General features: G+C 38.5%; 1 protein-coding gene across 1 annotated transcript; it reads left to right on the top strand.

The window, feature by feature from the left end:
* The first annotated feature begins 16,219 nt into the window (after positions 1 to 16,219).
* Positions 16,220 to 16,887, top strand: LOC110592270 (replication protein A 14 kDa subunit-like). Its single transcript, XM_044913345.1, has one exon. It carries the CDS (start codon positions 16,238 to 16,240, stop codon positions 16,601 to 16,603), a length of 366 nt encoding a protein of 121 aa, XP_044769280.1. The 5' UTR covers positions 16,220 to 16,237; the 3' UTR covers positions 16,604 to 16,887.
* The last annotated feature ends 6,364 nt before the right edge of the window (positions 16,888 to 23,251 follow it).

The following is a 23,251-nucleotide window of genomic DNA, read 5'->3' on the forward strand; positions in this document are numbered from 1 at the left end:
ACTGCTGTTGGTAGGTTCTGATTCATTATTAACTGTATGTGTGGTGGGGCTAGGGTCTGTTTCATTAGGCAACAAAGTATAAAGCCATCTTTTATACAAGAGAATGAACCTGTGGTAGTGGTATTGTTATGATTAAATAAACCATAATGACAAAGTGAAAAAAAAAAAACAAACTCCAGGCTTTTAGCCCCACTTGTAAGAACTCACGAAGCCAATGGCTTTGGGGAAACATTCTCCTTGTGTGTTCCTTGTTCACAAAAGAAACATGTTGCCCATCTCTGTAACCGTGGCTTGCTCCCCACAGCAGCACCCACAATCCGTTTCTCCCCTAAACTATGTCTCCTCCTTCCTACCTTCCTTGATGTAGCCTCTTCTCTCCCTTTAGTTGTGGAGTTTGTTCTGTCAGTGTCCAGGTCAATTTCTAAGGTATTTAGGATGATGTGATAGTTATCTAGTTGTGTTCTTGGGATGGTGAGCCTAGGCTCCTCCTATTCTATTGCTATTTTCGTGTTCTCTTCTGGAATTCATGTATTTAAAAGTAAAGCAGGATGCATATTTCTTCATTTTATTTAAAATGAATAATAGTGGAAGTGCTTTTTAAAGAAAATGTTTTGCCCTTTCATATCTAATAGGATACAAATAATAGTAAAATAAAGTTTATAGGTCCTGATGATCACATAATTCCCGAGCTAAGAGAACATATGTCTCTAAAATATAGCAAGCCAGGGCATCTAGGGTACACTTTTAGGAGCCAGTCTTGCACTTGCACTAGCCAGAGAGTAAGTGTCCCCTTAAATTTTGTGCCCTGTGCACGTTGCTGCCTGAGCCTAGTCTTGGCCATGAATATGTTCTGCGTCCATCACTTATGAAATATGTGGCCTTGGAAGTGGAAATTATTCTCTCTAAACCTCAGTTTCCTCATAATGAGATGATGGCATCTTGAGAATTTTAATTTCATGACAGTGTGCAGGATGAGGGGAATGTAAAAGCAGAGGACCAATAGACAAGTTTTAAAAAATTATAAACTTATAGAATAATAAATGATAAACTAACCTGATAAATTTATTTTCTTTCTTTCATTTTATTGAGGAGGATCTTACTCAAGAGGATGTAAAGACTTATCTAAGGCCATTAATCTGTTTTGAGCAGAACCAATGCTGGAGATGTTTCCAGGATTCTGTTCAGTGTTGTCTCCATTATACCCCACTTACTAGACAGCATAGTGAAGTAGCTTGGAGACTCTGGGAACACAGACTCTGGGAACTTAGAGAAGGAAGAGAATAATGCCATCAATTGAAATAACCAATGGAAGTTGGTAGGAAAGATGGTGAGTTAGCAAAGGATTGGAGTAGAAAAAACATACTTGTGCTAGTATGTGAAAGATTTAGATAATATGTGAGAAAGAACTTTTGTGAAGGAAGCCTCCTAGGAGTTTGTAATAGGATATTTAGGCAAACTGAGAACATCTTTCTATGATGATCTTTTAAAAGTAGGCTAATTTGGGGGGGATGTTTAAGTGTAGCATTGCTTGTAAGCAAGAATTTGTATACCGTAATTCCTCAAGCTCCGTCTGAAGCCTGCAATTCTTTGAAGTTTTTAGATTTAGTGCACTTGGCTTGTAAAATGGATGTTGGATATGGGACATAAAAATAAGAAGGATTTGAAATGACCCTTTAAATGGGAGAGGAATCAGCCATGCTGTATCAGAGGGGTTACTGTGGTGTAACCTTTTCAAATCCTGCAGGCTGTAGTGCTTTTCAAGACCCAAGAATCTGAAACTTCATCCCTGCACTAACTATATGTAGCTGGAGCGTCTCCCAAGGCAGTTACAAAGAAGGAAGACTGCTTTATCAAGAGGCAGCATCTGCACCAGGCAACTAGGAAGGTTCTTGAACTGAGTTTTCATCAGCAAAAAGGGAAGATGAGCCTGACCGAGTGGTTGTCTCCACAGTTTCCTGTTGAAGACAGTCTGTAACCTAAAGAAGTTAGATTTAACATCTTTTTAGTTTTCTGGCTCAATTGGTAAATAGTTATATTTTCATCATTGGTGGTTTTCTCCAACATAACCATGGACTCAAAATACTTTTACAAAAAAAATGATTTTAAGGGAAATACTATATTTCAATCTGTATTATTGTGAGAGAAATCAGAGTGACCAAAAATGATGTTTCAAAATCCAACTTTGAACTGTGTTAGGCTGATACCCAGAAAAGCAACTTTTACCATGGAAATATGTGAGTCTTGGTGAACTAGACCAAATAAATTTGCTGTATTTCAGTGGAGTAGTTTTTTTTTTTTTTTAAAGCATCTTGATGAGAGAGAGAGAGAGTGGGGGCTACTAACTAGCTCATTAACTGCAGTGATGGGTACCACTCATGAAGAATGTGTTCAGATCTATGGTCTTTTCTTTATGGTACACGGATTTTATTTCAGTGGCCATTACAAAGTAGTCTGAAGGACATGGGCCAGAAATTATTATTAATTTAGGCAAACTAGAGAAACATTGGCAGTAATTATTTTTGTAGGTATGTAGCTGTGTGATCCCAGGAAAGCCTTCATTGAAATTGGTCATTTGGGGATGGTGACTGCCCTCAGTATCCATCTGTTTGAATAGGATGGAGAGGGTCTATAGGAATGAAGTTTTGGGTACTGAATCTTGGGGCCATAGAGGAAGGTGATGCTGAAATGATGACAATATTATGGGATGCATTCACAAGCCCGGTCTATAGATAAGCGTCAGCTTCTCCAGCTTTGACTGGACTACAGAGGAATGCAGAGCCATTTTGATACCAGGAAGGTTTTGTGAGCAATTGCAAGCAGGAATTTTGATATACAGAAATCTTTCAGCCAAATGAGGGCATACTGCAAATGAATTAGAGCTGTTCTTTTTTTGTAGCATTAATTAGTTCATATTCTTGCTCTATAGTCTTTGCCCATTTCACAGAGAAATGTTGGATCAAACTCTTGATGAGAAGTTATGCAAGTTTTGTCACATCCATGCTTTTAGTAGTGTTTTGGAAAGGAAATTTATTATTTATTCATTTATCATGTATTTTTAGCTGGATTCTAGAGTATAAATGAGGGACAATGAGAAATGAAGACAAAGTGGTAAGAGTAAATTATGATGGACCCTTAGGTGACATGCCAGTGAAAGTAGATTTTATTTGTAAGACATGGGGAATAATTGAAGGATTAAAAGAAGCACTCAGAGCAAAGGTGAAACAGTCTGAGAGCAAAGGTGAAACAGGTGAAACGGGTCTGTTAGCTTTATGCAGCCCTCATGTTATGCCTGGATTGTGTTTTAAAACATAACATCCAGCAAGAGTGATGCTGGCTTGAATACAAGCTGTTTGTACCTATTGTGTCACAGCTGGCCCACTACCCACACTTAGGTTTATTGCACAGCCCCATAGACATTAGTGTTTGCAATTCTTGATCTAGAAGTGTGTCCTCAAACACTGTATAGAAACACTATACCTTCCGTAAGTATTACCAGGTCTGACCAACCTGTAAGTTCACATTCAGTCTCATTAACATGAATGCTAAATAACTATGGTTCTTCCAAACAGAGGGTTGATGGAGGGAGGCAGATGGGGTCTGGCCCAGATGGGTGATAGGGATTAAAGGGCACTTGTTGTGATGAGCACTGGGTGTTGTATGTAAGTGATGAATCACTGATTTCTACTCCTGAAACCAATATTGCACTGTATGTTGACTAACTAGAATTTAAATAAAAATTTGACAAGAAAAAAAATTATTATGGTTCTTCCATATACATGACCACCCATTTTCAGCACCATTTATTTCTGAAAAATCTCCACGATGTCTCATATGTCCAAGAGGAAAAAAAAAAGGCCACTCATGTTTGTTACCATGCTGCCAGCAAGTCATTTGGGGGTAGGGATTGCATTATAACCCCTGCACTTGATGCCTTTCTGGGAAACAGCTTTCCTGCTCTCCACTGGCCTCAAGGATGCCTACCACTGCTTGGCCCAGTGCTCTGCAGGCCTCACCAGATGTGGCCACTCCCATTCAGACCACTGGTGGGGTGGTTTCTTTTTCCATACTAATTTCAAATTTTTATTTAGATGCCAGAGCCTATAATCTCAGAGCTTTACTGGAAAATAGCAGCGTTAGCTCTGAATCTAATTTTTCTTCCGTATGTGTAGCAAAACCCATCCTTAGAACTGTCTGGCAGCATGACCCCAAGGCATCACATTATTTATCATTTTTTTCTCTGATTTTCTCTAGGTTCTTCCAATCCCCAACTCCTGCATACTTCATATTTCTTCCTTCTGGTGAAAAAGTACAGAAGCTCTAATGCATTTCAACTTGTCCAAATGGGCCCTCAGTGTGGAAGATGACTTTAGTCTCTCAAACAGTTAAGGGAAATCACTTTTGAAGTAACAAGACACAGTACTAGAATAGTATTACCTAAGGTAAGTAACAGACTGCATTTATTTTCATGTTTTTATAGTTTGAATGCGTAGCCATAATCACATTGATATAAATCTACCCACAAGCACAATCTTTGTAGAATCTGTGTTTTAAAGGTTGGGACTGTTCTTTACCTACTCTAGTAAATTCTACCTAAATACTCCTTTCCTGCTAGATTTGGTTGACTGATACCACAATGGCCAAGCTAATTTCTACTCAACTCTTTGCATCTCTACTACATGAGAGTCAAAGATCAGATGTCAGTCTTGCCTTCTGATGCCTTTTCCCATCTTCTCCAAACATGTCAAAACTCACTTCAGTACTTCTGTCCGTGAATCTTTCCTTGCTTAATTATATCTTGTTTTCATCACTGCTATTATATTAGTCCATCACTTTCTGAAAGGTTTTTTATGGAGAACTGTTTTCTTGAAAGATATTAATAAGTATTCTTCTGGAGGGGTAGGGAAAGAAATTTTTGGTCAGCTAAATTTGGGTAATTCTGCTCACTCTATCCACTTTTTTCAGTGCACTTGAATGTATTAAATGTTCTAAGAAGTTTTTCAATAAAGAAACTAATTTTGTATTCAGTGTTATTAATATATGCTCCAAAATGTATGTTACATTTGTTACATATTACAGCTGTGTTAAACTGCAAATTTCTTAGTAAATAAATCTCCTCAATTTCTGTCATAACTCTCCTTAGTACCTGATTCAATACTGTGTATAATGTAACTAACCTTACATATTATAAACTAGACACCGTGTTAGGTCCTGCAAGTTCAAAGATGAATAATTTTTGTAAAGATTTATGGAATAACAAGTAGCTTTCAATGAAGAGTATGTTGCTGATATTTAGTGTTTATTGAATTATGGTAACCTTGGAGTTTGATTTTCAATTCTAACTGCGACAGTTTATGCTTTATTTCTCTGTCCCCATTTAAGAACCTGTTACCCTTTTTTCCCCTGTTGTTATTATGCAAAGACTTTTAAAGATATTTGAAAACCAAGGTAAAATTACCAAAATATTACACAGGGATTTATAATTTTGAATAAGTAAAATAAATTTACTTATTTTTTTGGAATCTAATATTTTTTTAAGTGAGAAATAGAAAATTTCTAACAAGAGGAATCAAGGGATGGTGAAATATCCAAACAAGGCTTTAAAATAGCATTCCTAAAACTCTGATATCCCCAAAGCAGGAAACAATAGGAGCTATAAATAATGGCAGGAAGAGGTGAATGAAATATTTTGTTTCATTGCTGGTTAGGATGTAGGAGTGCTATTGTGGTTATTAAGGGAGTTTGGGCTCAGTGGATGGTGTACATCAGTGCTATTTTTTTTTCTTTTTTTAAAGATTTTATTTATTTATTTGTCAGAGAGAGAGAAACAGAGAGCGAGGACAAGCAGGGGTAGGGACAGAGGGAGAAGCAGACTCCCCGCTGAGCAGGGAGCCCGATGTGGGCCTCCATCCCAGGACCCTGGGATCATGACCTGAGCCGAAGGCAGCCACTTAACCAACGGAGCCACCCAGGCGTCCTCCCCCCCCTTTTTTTAAAGATTTATTTATTTATTTTGAGAGTGGGTGGGAAGGGGTAGAAGGAGAGAATCTTTCAAGCAGACTCCCTGCTGAGCACAGAGCCCAAATGCTGGGCTCAGTCCCACAACCCATGATATCATGACCTAGCCAAAACCAAGAGTTGGACACTCAACTGACTGAGCCACCTAGGTGCCCCATCAGTGCTAATTTCTAATACTCAGAAGATTAATAGCTTTTGGACCCAAGAGGTAGACAGAGTTCAAAGGGACCCCTTATTACTCAAGAATTTGCAGTAGTATTTGGAGTATTTAATCTGTTTGGAGCTAAAAGAATTATGGCCACAAAAGAAATAGCTCTTGGTTATTTTGTAATTCAATGAACACTTGTTGGATCTTTATTTGATGTCATCAGTGTGTTAGGCTCAGTAGTGGTGGTGGTGGTCATTAAAAATAAACGATATATTCTGAAGAGAATATAATCTTTTGGGAGAGATGGAAAGCTTGATGATATATGGAAAGCTCCAAAATATGACATGATAGAGTATGTAAAAAATGTTACTACCATGTGATTGAGGAAAACAACAGCATGTTCAAAAACATCTTGAGGAGTGAACTGGGTTTGCTCTAATTCATTTAGGAAGATGAAGAGCTCCTAGATAAAATGTTAAGACACACAAAAAACAAAAACAAAATAAATAGTTTGAGTAGGTGAAGGAAAACATATATTAAGGTTAAAATCTTGGCAAGTGAATGCACATGTTATTTCACAGAGAAGAAGTTGAAGAAACTACTTCTGGAGTCAGATAAGGATCTTGTCAGCAGAACCTTCCCACATTCTACACAATGGCGGTGATCCTTGGCATTAGCTTTAGGGGGAAAAAAACTGTGGTCTCCACGGCAAATCACAAGATATATTAAAATTCTTACAATCCACCAACTTCTACATGCTTCTAATACAGCAAGAAGAAAATGATACCACTGAGAAAAATATGTAGAATATGTTTTTTGTAAATTTTAATTCAAACAGAAATGGAACAGTTTAGGTTTACAGACAGAATTAAAAAAAAAAACTTCTTGCTTTTGAAAGTCAGGAGTTTGGAACAGAAAGATGAACAAGGGAAGTGAAACACTGACTTCACAAATAATGCTGAAGAACATAATTTTTTTGACACCATTGCTTGTGATGAAAAACACATGGGTCTGTCAAGAGGAGGAAACACCTCATTGCAGCATGCGGGGCTGTCAAGATGATCTCAGGGTGAAGGAGAGAATTTAAACTAAAATTTGAGATGGATTTGGCATAATTCGAAAAGCAAAAGGAGGAAAGGTGCCAAGTATTTCTTAGGAAAAACTATGAGAAATTATTATCAGAGCCTCAGGTATCTATGCTCCAATTCCCCAAATAGAATCACTTACCAAAATAAGAAAAATATTTCAGAAGAATGCTACCACCTGGTTGTCCTCAAAGACTGTCCCTACTTAGAACTCTTGCTGTCTACCACGGTTTGAACCCCACTGCTTATGGATGCTAACATGGGCCTCTCATGCCCTTTTTGGAAGGTCTCATTTAGACTTCTGCCCATGTCCTCGGGAACCATGATGAAGTTAGTTTCATTTCTTAGTCCTGGGTCTGCGTTGTTCCAGCATCTTCCTTTCTCAAACAGTTTAAGTTTTGCCAAGTCCAATGCCGGATTGTTCTTATATTTCTGAATCAAACATATTAAGTAGATATGTATTCTAATAAAAACTTTAGAGAGGTTCTTAACTACTAAGATCATACCTGTGATTTTGTGTCCTCTGTTAAAAACGTGAGTGTGATTAATTTAAAACTGAGACCACTAGATGTTTCTGTCTTTAAGGATAGTCCCTGGGGCGCCTGGGTAGCTCAGCCGTTAAGTGTCTGCCTTCGGCTCAGGTCATGATCCCAGGGTCCTGGGACCAAGCCCCGCATCGGGCTCCCTGCTCCGCGGGAAGCCTGCTTCTCCCTCTCCCACTCCTCCTGCTTGTGTTCCCTCTCTCGCTGTGTCTCTGTCTGTCAAATAAATAAATAAAATCTTTAAAAAAAAAAAAAAAAGGATAGTCCCTAATAATCTGCCGGTGGCTAATTACTGGGAACAGCATAAAGAAGATGTTTTCTGGCCTTTTCTAGGTGGTGAGGAGGGGAGTCCTTTGATCTGTGAAGGAAAGAGTATAGGAGCTGGTGGTTGTGGTAGAGGAGGAATAGGGGAGGAGGTAAGAAAGAGGAGGGACGGTTGTCTCCCTTTCTTTCTCCCACTCCCCATCCTAGAGTCAACCACATGCCTAATATTTAGATCTGCCCTTTGCCCACTACTACCCAAGCCAAACTCTCCTCTGGTCTGCCACTTAATCTCATTTCCACTCCAAATTGAAGTTTTCCAAAGAAACTATTAGTTTACCGAGATCAGGTGTATGTGTGTGTGTGTGTGTGTTTGTGTGTTAATAAAAGTTGGGAAAGATTTGTTAACTCTTCTGTGGATTAAAAAGATATTTGTGGCAATGTATTCTAACCCAGATACAAGGACAAAGCTAAATTGTATATTTGTATTATAATTGTTACTTAAGTCAAAAGGTATGTAGGAATAGTGAAGTAAAAAAATATTTCATTAACATTTTAAATAATTTTAAAAGCCAGAGTTTACTGAAGGGCCCAATATAATAAAAATGGGAAGTACTTTAACCTTCTCGTATTTCTCCAATTAAAAGTAATTTGCAGATATTTAGAAAACAAAAGCTTTTAAAGATTAAATTCATATCTTATCTATAAGAAATGGGTATGAAAGATGCCACGAAATTGTGTGTGTATGTGTTTTTATAATGTCTTGGGTTAGATTATGCTAATGGCAATATTTCCATTTATTCAATCTAATATTTGGTTTTGATATTTACTCTTCACTTGCTGAGACAGAGTGGCGCGGGTGAGTCTGTTGATTGCTATGGAAATGTGAAATAATTTTCTTGTGGAGCTGAGACTTCTGATTTCTAGAAATCAAGGGTCTTAACTTTAAGTATTAACTTTGAAAAGGGGCACGGGAAAAGGGCTAGTCTTTACGTCCAAGATTTATATACAAAATATTACTAAATCAAATGCATCCATGAGCATATAGATCATTCAAAAAAGGTAAGTGAGGGGCACCTGGGTGGCTCAGTTGGTTAAGCGACTGCCTTCGGCTCAGGTCATGATCCTGGAGTCCCAGGATCGAGTCCCACATCGGGCTCCCTGCTCAGCAGGGGGTCTGCTTCTCCCTCTGACCCTCCCCCACTCGTGCTCTCTCTCTCTGTCTCATTCTCTCTCTCAAATAAATAAAATCTTTAAAAAAAAAAAGGTAAGTGAAACCTGATTGTCTAATCAGGAGAGACCATGTTATCAGAGATGTGGCAAAATAACACAGTTGTTCATTGTGTTGTGGTGCCATGGACACAGCCCAGAGATAAAAGGAAGTTTAAGACAGTGCTTCTCAAACTTTAATGGTCATATCGATCAGCTGGGGATCTTACTGAAATGCAAATTCTGCTTTAACAGAATTGAGTAGGCCTTCAATTCTGCATTTCTAAAAGCTTTCAGGGAATGCCTGTGCCCTTGGTCTTCAGACCACACCTCATAATGTGGATGAGAAATTGGGGTAAGTTTCATGATTTCGTTCTGTTTTTCTGTACCTCCCTTTTCTCCAACAGTGGGCCGACCTTCCCATCTACGCAAGTCGGAGTGAATTGTGGTACTAAAAGGAGATAAGGTGAGGCACAGTTTCTGTAACACTTTGCTGTAGATAAGCCAGCTAAAAAGAAGTTACGTGTTCTTTACATATTAGCTTGCTAAGATCACTGCGGGGCCACAACAGAAATAATAAGATTATTGGTAGCATATGTACTCCATGAGATTTTCTTGAGCTTTATGTTGTTTTGTTGATAGTTAAAGGTGGGAAAGTTGGAATTTTCTACCAAACTATGTATCTAGCACAAATATGTCACTTAGTAATTTGAAAATAAGGAAAATTATTACTTGGATTGAAAAAAATAAGATGCATAGAATATAAATAAGTGATTCACCACCACTGTAATTAAATGAATGCTTCCATTTCTTCTGGTAATTGGTTAGCTTATCATTTCTTACAAATCCATGTGCGACTTCCTCGATGGCAAGGACTGTACCTTGTGCCCTGTCTGTGCATTCTGGAGGGTGTTGGGCAGTTCAGGGCGTGCCAGAGCCTTCATCACATGCAGCCTTTTCTGCTCCTCACTCTGTATTCCACCGCTTTGTTTTGCAAACAAGATGCCTGAGTAGAAAGCCTGTCGTGCGAAAGCTGTAGTTCAGGGTGCACATGTGGTTCCAGTTTTCACTTCCTGAGGATCATTTGTTTTGAGGTGACTCTCGTTCTGTTTACTTTTACAGAGAGCCTTGTCTAGCATTTGAAAAGGATCTTGACAAGAGCTGTTGTATGATTCTCTGGGAACAAATTATGTCACTTTTCAGATTGTAAACATCTGCCAAATTATTGTTAAAATTTGTGGATGAGTTGATTATACTCTTCTGTCTTGTGTATGTTTGAAACTCTGCATAAGCAAAATCTGAAAGAAATAGGGACTCAGACAAGGGAAAACACTATTTATCAGGTCAAGGTTGTGTAAGAATAGGGAGCCCAAAATGGACACAAAGACATGCATTTATGTATCTATTACATATGTATGTCCTTTGATAGAACTGTAAATTCAAAATTTTACAAAAAGATTTAGTTGATTAATTCTAGAGATTAAAAAGGGTCAACTCTTTAGAAGCTTATTACTATCTTGGTCTACTCAACTAGGTTACAAAGGATCTAATGTAAGAAGATATTTTAAAAGGCTACAATGGGAGTGCCTGGGTGGCACAGTCGACTGGTTAAGCCTTGGACTCTTGGTTTTGGCTTAGGTCCTGATCTCAAGGTTGTGAGATTGAGCCCCGCATGGGGCTCCATACTCAGGGGGGAGTCTGCTGAAGTTTCTCTCTCCCTCTCTTTCTGCCCCCACCATTACCACCTCCACCCCCACACTCTCTTCCACTCTCTCTCTAAAATAGATAAATCAATCTTAAAAAAAAAAACAAGGGCTATAGTGCCTAATGAAACTTCCCTGCTCATGATCAGGATAGAGAATAAAGCTTCAAGTTTGATGGTTATATGGGTCCATTCGTTGTCTCATTAGTGCTCACTTACTGAACTTAATTTGTCATGTCAAATATTAGTTACTACGAAACACTGTATGAGAATCTGGACTGATTAGTGCAAAACTAATACTAAGGTTAGTGAAACAACTTGAAGTAAATCAGATCAGTCATTCATGCACTTGTTTGAGCAACAAACATGTAACTATGAGCATATTTTGTACAAGACATTATCCTAATAACTACAGGAGAAACAAGTTATATTAGGTTTATTTTTTCTCCAGTATCTTGCAGTTTAGTTAAGAAGATTTATGTATTTAACTGTAACACAAAGAATCTGCAGTAAGTTCTACCAGAAAGGTATAAATGAAGGTCTAATGAAGTTAGCGGGTAGGTAGGCAGAGTACTTTTGTCTAAGAAGGTTGCCCTGTAGATGATGAGTTAATAAAAGAGTCTTCATGTTAAAAAAACTTCTAGGGCGCCTGGGTGGCTCAGTTGGTTAAGCGACTGCCTTCAGCTCAGGTCATGATCCTGGAGTCCCTGGATCGAGTCCCGCATCGGGCTCCCTGCTCAGCAGGGACTCTGCTTTGCCCTCTGACCCTATCCCCTCTCATGTGTTCTCTCTCATTCTCTCTCTCTCAAATAAATAAATAAAATCTTTAAAAAAAAAAAAACTTCTAGATAGGTCAGTGTGAGAAATGTTATTTTCTGACTTGAAAATATCCTAGCCATTTAGGCTTTACTTATTTAGATAGACATTTATAAACATAAGCAGGTCAAAACTGTGATTTAACATTTTAGTACCAGTTTAGGTTATAACCTATTGAATATACAAATAATACAAATAAAGTTACAGACCAGATTGTGGTATGATTCAGATTTTGTAACAGTTCATGTGTATATTCATGTCCACCTATACACGTCTATCTAGATTTGGAAAATTTGGGACAAGAAGTACACCAAACTCTAAGAGTAATTAAGTCTAGGGGATAGAGTTGGATGGTTGGAATAGGGAGAAAATTTTACTTCTAAGGTGAACTTTGGGAGAGTTTTGCTTTTTTTTTCTCTTTGGTACTTTTCAAATTAAGAAGTTATAATTTCAGTTCTCATATAGAAAGAATCTTTAAAAAGGATCAAGTCCATGTCTCTGTCTTTAGGTAAAATGATAAAATCATGTCTTGCCCATCCCACAGGTGAGGAGAGCTAGGTCTTTTCTTATTTTAGGTTTTAGATTTTTCCTTTTTATGTAAACAAAGCACTGCAGTGTGATTGCATATTGTGGCTTATATAACAATACTAGGAGGAAAATACACCACAATTAAAACTGTGTGTGAGACAGGAAAGGTTATGGGTGATCTATTTTCTTTTCCTTATATTCCAAATTTTCTGTACTATGATTTTTTGATGTTTTGATTAATATTAATTTAAAGAATAAAACAAAAAGTTATCTAAAATACATTGGCTTATATAATGACATGCATGTGCATTTTAAGACCATTAAAGGATTAAATTTACAATGCATTTTGAAACTGTCACAAGAATAAGATTACAATTAGGTACGTCTTATTTCTAAAATATAAATCAGTGAGATAACATCATTTATAAGTGATACCATATGTGAATCATTAACAAGTTAATAATGGCCAGCTTCAAGGATACTCTTGCTTTTCTAATAAATGTTGCATTCACATTAAAAACATAACACAAGAAAGGAGAATATTTCACAAACATCTGCTAAAAGTGTCGGGATGTTTGGTTATTTTTTCCCTAAAAGTCAATATTATAAGTAGTGTTGTAACATTTCAGATATCAAGATGTTTACTAGGAAGTGTTCATCATGCATTTTCCCCTCTTAGCTATGTGGCAGCTCCATATAACAGAAAGGCCCCGGATGCTGCTTTTAGACCCAGGTCCACCACATGCGAACCATGGGGAGCATCATTGTTGGGTGTCCCTTAAGCTCTCTCGCCATCAGTATCTTTGTTTGTTAAAAAAAAAAAGGAAATAAGAGAAAAAAAATTATTCTTTTCTTCCCTTGGTGGATATTACATCTGCTGTATTTTGTCTAAGAAACCGCATGCCTTCAGTTGGGTGGGTGGAAGTGGGTGGGGTTCTTAGAGTGAGGGGATGGTTGGGGGTCAGCGGGGCTGGTTTCATGGGCACGTGACCAGTGCAGTCACACAGAGCTCCATGTTCAGCAGGGTCTCCCACTTGATTTCAGGTTCTATGGTCATCATTCTAAAATTCTTAGTTATTTTATCTTAATTTTGAGATTTATAAGTGAAGTTGGATATGACAATGGAGAAGGACTGGGGTCTCCCAACTGACTCCCTGCCATCTCAAGGTGGCTCTTAGCTGCTGGCTCCTTTGCCCCCTGGACTGTGACTGGCCTCCCGGGTCCTCCTCCTTCATCAGGGTCCTGGGCACAGGTGAGGAGAAGGTCTTGCCCATCCCACAGGTGAGGAGAGCTGGGCTTGGTGCATTGCACATGTGGGGGTGAGCCTTTTACCCACTCCCAATCCAGGTAACTAGTAAAACCCATATCTCTTGGGCTGGGGTGTTGAGCTTGTAAGAGGGAACATGCCTGGTTGAGTACTCCTGTCTGCAACTGAGACACCATGTGTGTGTTGGGTGGCTGGTATGAGGGGATACCTGTCAGCTGATGAGCTGTCCACATGTAGATGTGTGCACCTTCCATGTGATGGGTGAGGCCCTGGCTCTGTAAGCCACTGAGCTGACCAGATCATCCCTCAGCCCAGGGGAGCTAACATTGAATAGCAAGCAAACAAGAAAGAAGGATAGAAGAGAGGGAAGAAAGGAAGGAAGGAAGGAAGGAGGGAAGGAAGGAAGGAAGGAAGGAAGGAAGGAAGGAAGGAAGGAAGGAAGGAAGGAAGAGGGAGGGAGGAAAGAAAGAAGGAGGGGGGGAGAGGAAGGAAGGAAGGAAGGAAAAAATAGAAAAACAAAAACAAAAAAAACCCCAGAGAGATTGACCATGAATGAAAGGTAAAGTCTTTCTATTTTAGTGTCTGTGATGACACTTTGTACCTGCTTTTTTTTTTTTTAATTTTTTTTTAAATTTTATTTATTTATTTGAGACAGAGAGAATGAGAGACAGAGAGCATGAGAGGGAGGAGGGTCAGAGGGAGAAGCAGACTCCCTGCCGAGCAGGGAGCCCGATGCGGGACTCGATCCCGGGACTCCAGGATCATGACCTGAGCCGAAGGCAGTCGCTTAACCAACTGAGCCACCCAGGCGCCCCTGTACCTGCTTTTTGAACCACAGACCCCACATTTTCATTTTGTGCTGGGCCCTGCAAATTATTTAGTCTGTTCTGTGTGTCAAGGTGTATATGAGGTTGCTGAAAAGATTGGATGAGATAAGATACAGTAAGCGTCTCACAAAGGGTCTGGTACATAGTAAGTCTTCGCTAAGTAGAAGGATTAGGAAGTAAATTGTGTGTCTTCAAAATATAAAAAGATTAGGAAGAAAATTCTGGAAGGGACAAATAATCCTACCAAAATCATGAGTGAGGAATCCTTCCATTTTGCTTTCCCTCCTCTTTCCCTATCTTTAGTATGGGTGACTATTTCTAGGGCACGGCTCGCTCCTTTGATAATAGAGATTTTGTTTTTAAGGACTCATTCCGCAGGGTTTTGGTATCACTATTTGGAAAGTGATTTGCAATGCAAGAGGCCATTTCTAGAGCCATCTGAGGAAGAATGATTGGCTGAACACATCATGTGTGGTCCCAGTCCATCCAGTCACCTGAGCAGTATTTTAATATGGGTTAAAAGGTAGCCTGGGGGACGTTAGAGCTGGAAGGCCTTATAGAACCTTTACCTGAGCCCCTCCTCTCCCAAGCTGATTTGTTCTTGTTCTCTGTATGTGTGTCTGAACTTCAAAACGGAGCATCGCAAAAGCAGCATGGACCTGTTAAATGTTGTAGACTCTCAGCAAGAGAAAAAAATCATTGTAGCCTCTGGGACAGGAAAATGCCCTGTTTGTTTTTGTGTCTTAAGAATAGTAGTTTCTCAAAAAGAAGTTTACATAGCTCACTGAGAAACATTTTCCAGAGAATTAAGTCTCTGTTTTATCTTATTTTTACCTTTGCCACTAACCCATGAGCAGTAAAACTCCAGAACCTTATAAAGTCTTATGACCAATAAAATAATTCATGAGTATAATATGTTTGGTCTGGGGAAATCTATTTTTATCCATTACATGGTACATGGAGTGCCCCGTACTTTCTTCCAAGTAACTTTTGGAGGCTATCTGGTGAAATAATTCACTATGACTAGCAGTTATTTTCTGGAGACTGCTATTGTTTTGACATGGAAAGCATTGAAAACATATGGTCTTTCATGTCTCTTGCCTTGTGCTTTCCTTAAAAATGTTTATATTTGCTTGTGGTAATATGCATTAAGTTTCATAATCCTGAACAACCTTCTGGTACGCAGATTCACTTTCAAGCCGTGCAACTGGAGAAACAGAAGTTTTTACAAAAAGATGAGATTTTCTTCTGTAGCTGTGCATTTTATACAACACAGGTGCCAAATTTTATTTTATTTTTTTTCTAATGTTCAAATTCCAAAGCAACTGCTAGGGTAAATTATCTCTGGGCCGCCTTCTCGATAGCTAACATTCTTCTAGAATCAACGTAAGTTTGGCCAGAATTTGTCAGCCTGAAAGAGATGGCAAGGTCTGTGCTCGTTTAACCTCAGAATGTGGTTTCTACACTGTTCATTGACCCTTGTGATTATGACAATAAATGTTTCCTGTGCATATGGTGGAATGAGATGGCTTGATTGAAAGCTTTTCCTTGATACAAGATGACTATAAAGAGTACATTTTCTTCATACACTATGATAAATCGACTGGGCATTATTGCTAATGCTATTTCATTTATGTCCAGAATCAGTAATCTATCTTTCTCTTAGCATTTGCCATTTTTAAGTCAAGGAAGTAAGAGGTAGTTTTAGCTGTGCTCATTAGCAATGGAAATCCAAAGCAAAATTTGAAGACATTTAAATATACATATTTAGAAAGGAGATGGTTGGCAGAATTTCAGTAGTCTGTTTCCTGCTGGCCGCAGGTCTCGCACCGCAACCATGGCGGATGTCATGGAGTTGCCCAGGTCGCGTGTCAACGCCAGCATGCTAGCTCAGTTCATCGACCGGCCGGTCTGCTTCGTAGGGAGGCTGGAAAAGATTCATCCCACTGGAAAAATGTTTATTCTTTCAGATGGAGAAGGCAAAAATGGAACCATTGAGTTGATGGAGCCCCTTGATGAAGAAATCTCTGGAATCGTGGAAGTAGTTGGAAGAGTAACGGCCAAGGCAACCATTATGTGTGCATCATATGTCCAGTTTAAAGAAGATAACCATCCTTTTGATCTTGGACTATACAATGAAGCTGTGAAAATTACCCATGAGTTCCCTCAGTTTTTTCCTTTGGGGGTTGTACAATATGATTGATCTTGATGAACACATTGAAGACTGTCATAGGAAGCCCCTGATATTTGAGGGGGAGACTTCTGTGATTTTTCATATTTAATTTGTTCTCCTTTTAATTTCATTTACCTAACCTTATTAGATACTGCAATATCCCACTTTTGATGGAACCTGTCTGTATACTGAAAGTTAAGTGCTTATAAAGAACACTTCTGTATATGGTCAGATCAGAAGCAAGAACAAAGCAGTTGCCTTGAGTTATTTTTCTGTTTTATTAATAAAGGCTGAAATGGGAAAAAAAAAAGAAAAGAAAGGGGATGGTTTTCAGGTTTGCTAAAATTAAATCTCAATTAGGGATTGCATGCTAGTTGGTCAAGCTTTATATTTTGATTTATTTTGTTATATGCATTATAATGTAATGGACTATATACCATCTTTTTAAGGCATATGCATACCTTTGCTTTCCTGACCTTTGTTTTCAGTTGATGGCAGGTTCAGTCTAAAATGTTTGTTGGGACTAAATTTGGAGTAGTTTTATCATACTGGTGATAGACTTTATACCAAACTAGAATTCCAAGGCCCATTATAAGATTGAAAAATACCTTAGTGTGTTCAGTATTGAAAGTCTGCAACTTTTCTTTTCAAAGCTCCTTTATAATATGTATATAATAAAATATTGTAGTTATGTTTTAATTTATCAATTTATTAGAATTGTGTCTCTTTTAAAGAACTTCAGCATACCAAAGAAAAACTGGAAGAGACACTCCCCTGCTCCCAAGTTTATGGCAACACCAGTTAAAATATTAGAGTAATTATAATGCCTAAAAGCTCATTTTATAATGAATGTGGTTTTCCAAAGCATATAATTTTCCAGTACTTTGGGCCAATTTTCAAAGAAAAATTATTTAATCTTTATTTGAGGTATTAGTTAAAGGAAAAACAGCTTGACTCTAAGCACTTTGGAATTCATTCAAGACTCAAATTGTTAAAAGTGATTCAATCTGTTCACCGTCTTGGGTTTTTCAGAGATTACCCACCTGTAGTAAATTGAAAAAACAGGGAAAACTGTATTGTTAGAACATTTTCCAGTTGGCCCATTAAGTACTTTATGGAGATTTCTTGTCTGGAAAAGATGGGCATGACATGCACCATTTGTTCTATTTGCTTTGAGAAGATAATAATGGCAAAAAAACAAAAACAAAAAAAACCCAAACCCTCCAATATTCTTAAAGGTGTACAGGTATTCCCCTATGGACAGCACATGAATTTTCAAGATGAAGGCACTTTGAAAGGGATTTTGACTCTATGGAAGTTACATGAGCATTGGGATGGGAGAATCAGGCCAATCCTTATTAGTATGATTAAACCGTTCTTACACAGGCTCTACCTAGAATAGAAACAAGTCATCCAGAACCTGACTGAAGTGAGGTAATGAATATAATAAGCTACGGAAGCAAGAGAAGTCAGGGTGCTGCCAAGTGGTTGAGTTTGATTAGTATTAGAATGAGAAAGCTCTGATTTTGAAGGAAGTATTCAGTAGCATCAGTATTTTCAGACACTAAAAATTCTGACAAGTACTGTGTGACCCAAGCCAAGAGGCTGAGAGTAACTCCGTTCATCCAGTTTCATTGTGAGCATTTTATTCAAGGAAGAACCCCTAGAACTTGTGAAAGGTACCTACCATGAAGTTGTCAGAAATAGTATAACTCTGTCTGATAAATTCTTGATATTCCGAATATATTCACTATGATCTGTTTGGCATGCGTTGTGATCTCTCTAAGCGGTCCTTGCCCATCTCGAGCCAATGAAATGTTTTGTGTTTTGAATGTATTTCTGTTTTAGCAGTCAGATTCAGCTAGTGGAACAGATTTCTGAGTCTGATATTGAATGGTTTCAGTTTGGAGTTTTGCAGACTGGGAACATTTGTGTAGTGAAAGCCACAATGAAACAGAGCTTTTCCCTGTTAACATATATTCAAAAATCAGTCAAACTTTGATTTAGGTCAAATATTTCAAAATAAATTCTTCAGCTTTAAAGTTATAAAAATTATTATAAAAATATTGTTGAGAAATATTTTTTCTTACTACAAATCACCTTTTAATATATGATGATAAACAGAACTCAGTCACAAAAGAACAATCAATGTATCTTTTGAAGAAAAACAGTTCTGATGATTTTATTTTGTTTTATTTAGACCTGTCCCGGCTGAATCCAGATAATATGTGAGGAAGCTAGAGACTGGGCCCCCTAACCTGTGCTGCCCTCCCTATAACAAGGTTTGGTCAAAAACTATAACCAAGTGATTGAAACAGATTATATATCCTAATTTGAGGCACTTTTGAGTTTTGTTTTGTTGAAACTCTGCACCACTGCCTCTTGCTTGAATAAGGGAATTTGACAAACCCAGCCAAGTCCAGGTAGATGCTGGCCTCTGGTGAGGAACTAGTAGGAGGCTAAGGGTCTACCTGGACTGTGTGCAGGGAGAAGCTAAACGAGGTCCCTTGTGATTCTCTTGGCCAGTTAGAAATTCTTCAAAAACAAATCTTGTTTCTAGGAAGTGATATCTAGGCTAACCTATTGAGAAGCCTTGGAACATTGCCTTCACCCAATGGCTCCATTTTATTAGTCATTCTGGAACCTAATACTGGGGGAAATTAGCAAAAATCAAGGTTTTCTGTGAAGCAGATGAAAGAAGCTCTTTTATTCATCCCAAACATACAATTTAGAGACGTGTAAAAAAAAATGGAAGAATAACACAATATATATTAGAGAATCCATTTCTAGAGAGTGTTGTAAATTGTCAGACCTGGAAAGTTCTCAGAACTAGAAGTCATTTGGTCAAACCCCTTCACCTCCTTTTCTTATACCTTAAGTAAACTGAGGACTGGGCTGATTCAGTGACATAATTGCCAAGGTTTATTTATGTGACAAGCTACAGAAGTAGGTGGCTACATGTTATACTAAAACTTGAATTCCAATTTTCCTGCCTAATAATCTAGAGGGTATTTCTTTCCTATAGACCCTATAAAAAGACATGCCCATAACCAGCCATTACTGTACGCCCTTGACACATGACATCTCCTGATTTCCTAAATTAACAAGTGAATGTTTATGCAACTTACCACATTTTAACAATATTTAACAATATTTTCAACTTTTAATAAAGTTTTTCTTGCTAAGTAAATAATTTGTACTCTCACTGGAGTATAGGTAGACTGTTCTTCAGTTGCTTTAACTTGCTTCTATATGAAATGTTCGTATTAATCCAAGACACTAAGTCACTGCTGAATTGAACATTCCAAACTTTCAGATAACCTTTCACTAGAGCCTACTTTCATTGGCTTCTCTGCTTCTGTTTCCAGCTCTAAGGTGAAATATATTGGGGAAGAGAAGTTGGAAATGGCTTGTTTGTTCACCTATCAAGAGAGACGTGTTGAGATAAAATGCTGACACTGAGCTGGGCCCACTCAGTAGCCAATTTTCTCTTCTGTCTGAGTATTACTGACTTTTGTGAGAGGTTAAAAATGCAAAGGTCAAATTTACTAATTCAGGAGTCTACTGTATCTCTAACCTAGGGTAAGATCTTTTGACAAAATCCTTTTAATTTCTGGCAGTACTACACACAATCCACCATCTCCCCTGTCACCCATCCTCTCTATTGAGTGATGTAACACGAGGTCAGTAGATACCACTGGAGATAAGTCTACCAGTCATAGACATGGAAACAGATTAATAAGAACAACAACAAAAAAAAAACCAGAGGCCACCTGGAAGTTAAGAACAGGTGTGTTGTTTCCCTGAGAATTTTGGTCCCTAACTCTGCACCCAGTGACTGTCAGGCTATGCTGAATCCAGAATCAGCAAAAGGTTGGCTTCATTGTCACTGCATTTCTGGTTGTTTTTTGGCAATATTCATATCACATGGTCTCTTTTTACAGTCTCTTTTCAATTGCTTGTTCTTTCTTCATCTCTTCCCCCATTTCAGTCAGTTGTTTCCTCCTGTCTTTGCAGTATCTTGGACATGTGTCTTTTTTCCCATTGCCACTCCTGCCACCAAGCTCCAACCCTCTCTACCTCTTACTTGATTGATGAATTGGCCTCTAGTTGTTTTTTTTCCACCTTGATTTTCCCTCTGCAGTTAATTTTATTTTCCTTTGCTAGACTAAGCTTCTTAAGACACAGGCCATTCATCCACTTAAATTCTCAAAAGATTTCAAAGCTTTGCCATTGGCTACCAAGTGAAGAAGAAATGCTTCCAGCTGATGTTCAATGTTTTCTTTTATGGTGGAGGTAAAAACAACTCAAATACCTATAGGCATCAGATGTATGTGAAGCAAGGTTTAAGGAAAACTTGTCTTTATTACAAATGACAAGAAGGCAGCCTAGTCGTAATAATAAACGGTAACTGACCTGTGCAGAGGCAATAGGAAGCGATAGGAACTGTGGCCATTGACGGAGTTTATTCCCTGTTCAGAGGTCTACCTCTCATCTCCACTGATATGTGGAAATGCAAGCCCAGCATTGCTGCCAGAACTTTAGATTTTTTCAAGAGAAGCTAAACATTTAGAATTTTATGTGCAACCTCCCAGTTTTTAAATACTGATAGCTTACTCAAACGAAACCCTCTCTCTCTCTCTTCAGGTAAAAAAGAAAACTAAGTACCGACCAGGCCAAACAAGTCACCAGGTAGCTAAATTCAGCTCATGGTCTGAATGAGCTGTATGTAGTATACTTTTCCCCCTATATGGACTTTATGTTCCATGCCATAGCTTTTTTCCCATCATGACCTCCATGATCTTGCTTCTTTGCCTTTGTCCTTGTAGTTCATATCCCCAGGAAAGTCTTCTTCTTCTTCTTTTTTTTTAAGATTTTATTGGTTTGACAGAGAGAGACACAGCGAGAGAGGGAACACAAGCAGGGGGAGCGGGAGAGGGAGAAGGAGGCTTCCCGCCGAGCAGGGAGCCCGATGCGGGGCTCGATCCCAGGACCCCGGGACCATGACCTGAGCCGAAGGCAGACGCTTAACGACTGAGCCACCCAGGCGCCCCCCCCACCAGCAAAGTCTTCTTAACATCCAAACTATTAAAATCTTACCTATCATGGAAGCCCACCTCAAATTCTATGTCCCCCAAGACCACCTCCTCCTCCTCTCAGCCAGGCACCTTACTTTCTTACAGACCTTGAATCCTCTCTTCTGTGGCCCATTCCTTACCTCTGCCTTGCACATTAGCTGTTTCTACTTGACTCTAAGATGCATGAGGTAAGAGTGTCTCTAGAACCCCACAGTCTTTGCAAATAATACCTAACTATAGCTGAAGCTTGATGAATCTGATTTTGAATTTACCAAGAGATGGGGGAAAGAGTGTCTGTATTTGGAGATTTTTCTTTCAATTCAGAACTTTCAGTCCATCTGCTTCTTATCAAAAGAAAGTGGGTCTCTTCAGTCCTCTCCTTCCTCCCAGTGCCCAGATACCACATCCACAATGTCTGCAAATCCACAAAAGGCGGCCTGGAATCTGCCTACTTTAAGGAGGAGAAGCCTCACTGTATGGAAGATCATCTGGTAGATGGACAGTGGGTCCTGGCCAGGATGATGCTCCTATTCCTTTCTCAATAAAAAGACAACGGATTTGCTCATTCTTGTTCTCACCTAGCACTCTTTTAATTCCTCTATCAGGCACCAGATAGTAGCCCTCCATCTTCAGAATTAGTGTTCTGAACCTAAACTTTCTCTGCTCTTCCAGCATTGAGTTCTGCACTGCTTTTACTGAGCAGATAACAGGCAATCAGGCAGGCTGCCACAAAGCAAAGACACAATCACTGGGAACTTAGTCATGCATATTTAAAAGCACTCAGTCTGAGCACAGTTTTTATTGATGAATGATAAATTTTTTGGCATTCCTTACCACCATAGTGCAATTTAAAAATAAGCCTACCATAGTAGGCCCTTACCTTTCAGATGTAGAAAAGCCTGTGTAGAAAGAAGTACTTCTTTACAGTGCTGATGTGCTTAGGAGTATCATCATTCTTGTGCTCTTGACTAAATTGGTTGGGGGTTTTCATTATACTCTAAGAAACTCAAGCCAAGGACATGCCCTAAACTATATTGTAGTGAGCAGAGTTGTAGTTTATATCTAGCATAATAAACATCAAGAAACTATTAAAAACAGGGAGAGTTAGAATAATCACTAAAAGATTCAAGGAAATCTAAAAGAAAAATGCCCATTTTCCAGCCTCCTTACACGTAATCATTAATTTGATTTCTTGTTTCCTTCTAGTATTTCTCCAAATTTGCAAATACCTTTTACCTAGTGTTAAGCATACCTGGTAAAACTTTTGCTGAACTGCTGTTTTGTTTTATGGTTAAATATTTCTTCACCTAACAAAAATGATATATTCCACTAGATTGTTGCAACTTTTAATGAAAAGTGATCTAGAGATATAATAGGAACTAAATATGTGTATTCTGAGGTATTTGGTTTTCTGAGAGATGAAGAAAAATAGCATAAAATCATAAATCAAGAATAATTTCACCAACCATAAATACAGGCTCTCTCTCCAATTGTTTATTATTTGCTGATGCTGGAAACACAATCCAGAGATGAGTTTGCAAAATAGAGATTCATATAGGAACTAAAGAAATATTGCAAGACAGATGCTGGTCCGTATTCA

This window comes from Neomonachus schauinslandi, chromosome 3 (genome assembly GCF_002201575.2).
Source record: "Neomonachus schauinslandi chromosome 3, ASM220157v2, whole genome shotgun sequence".
NCBI classification, from domain to species: Eukaryota; Metazoa; Chordata; class Mammalia; order Carnivora; family Phocidae; genus Neomonachus; species Neomonachus schauinslandi.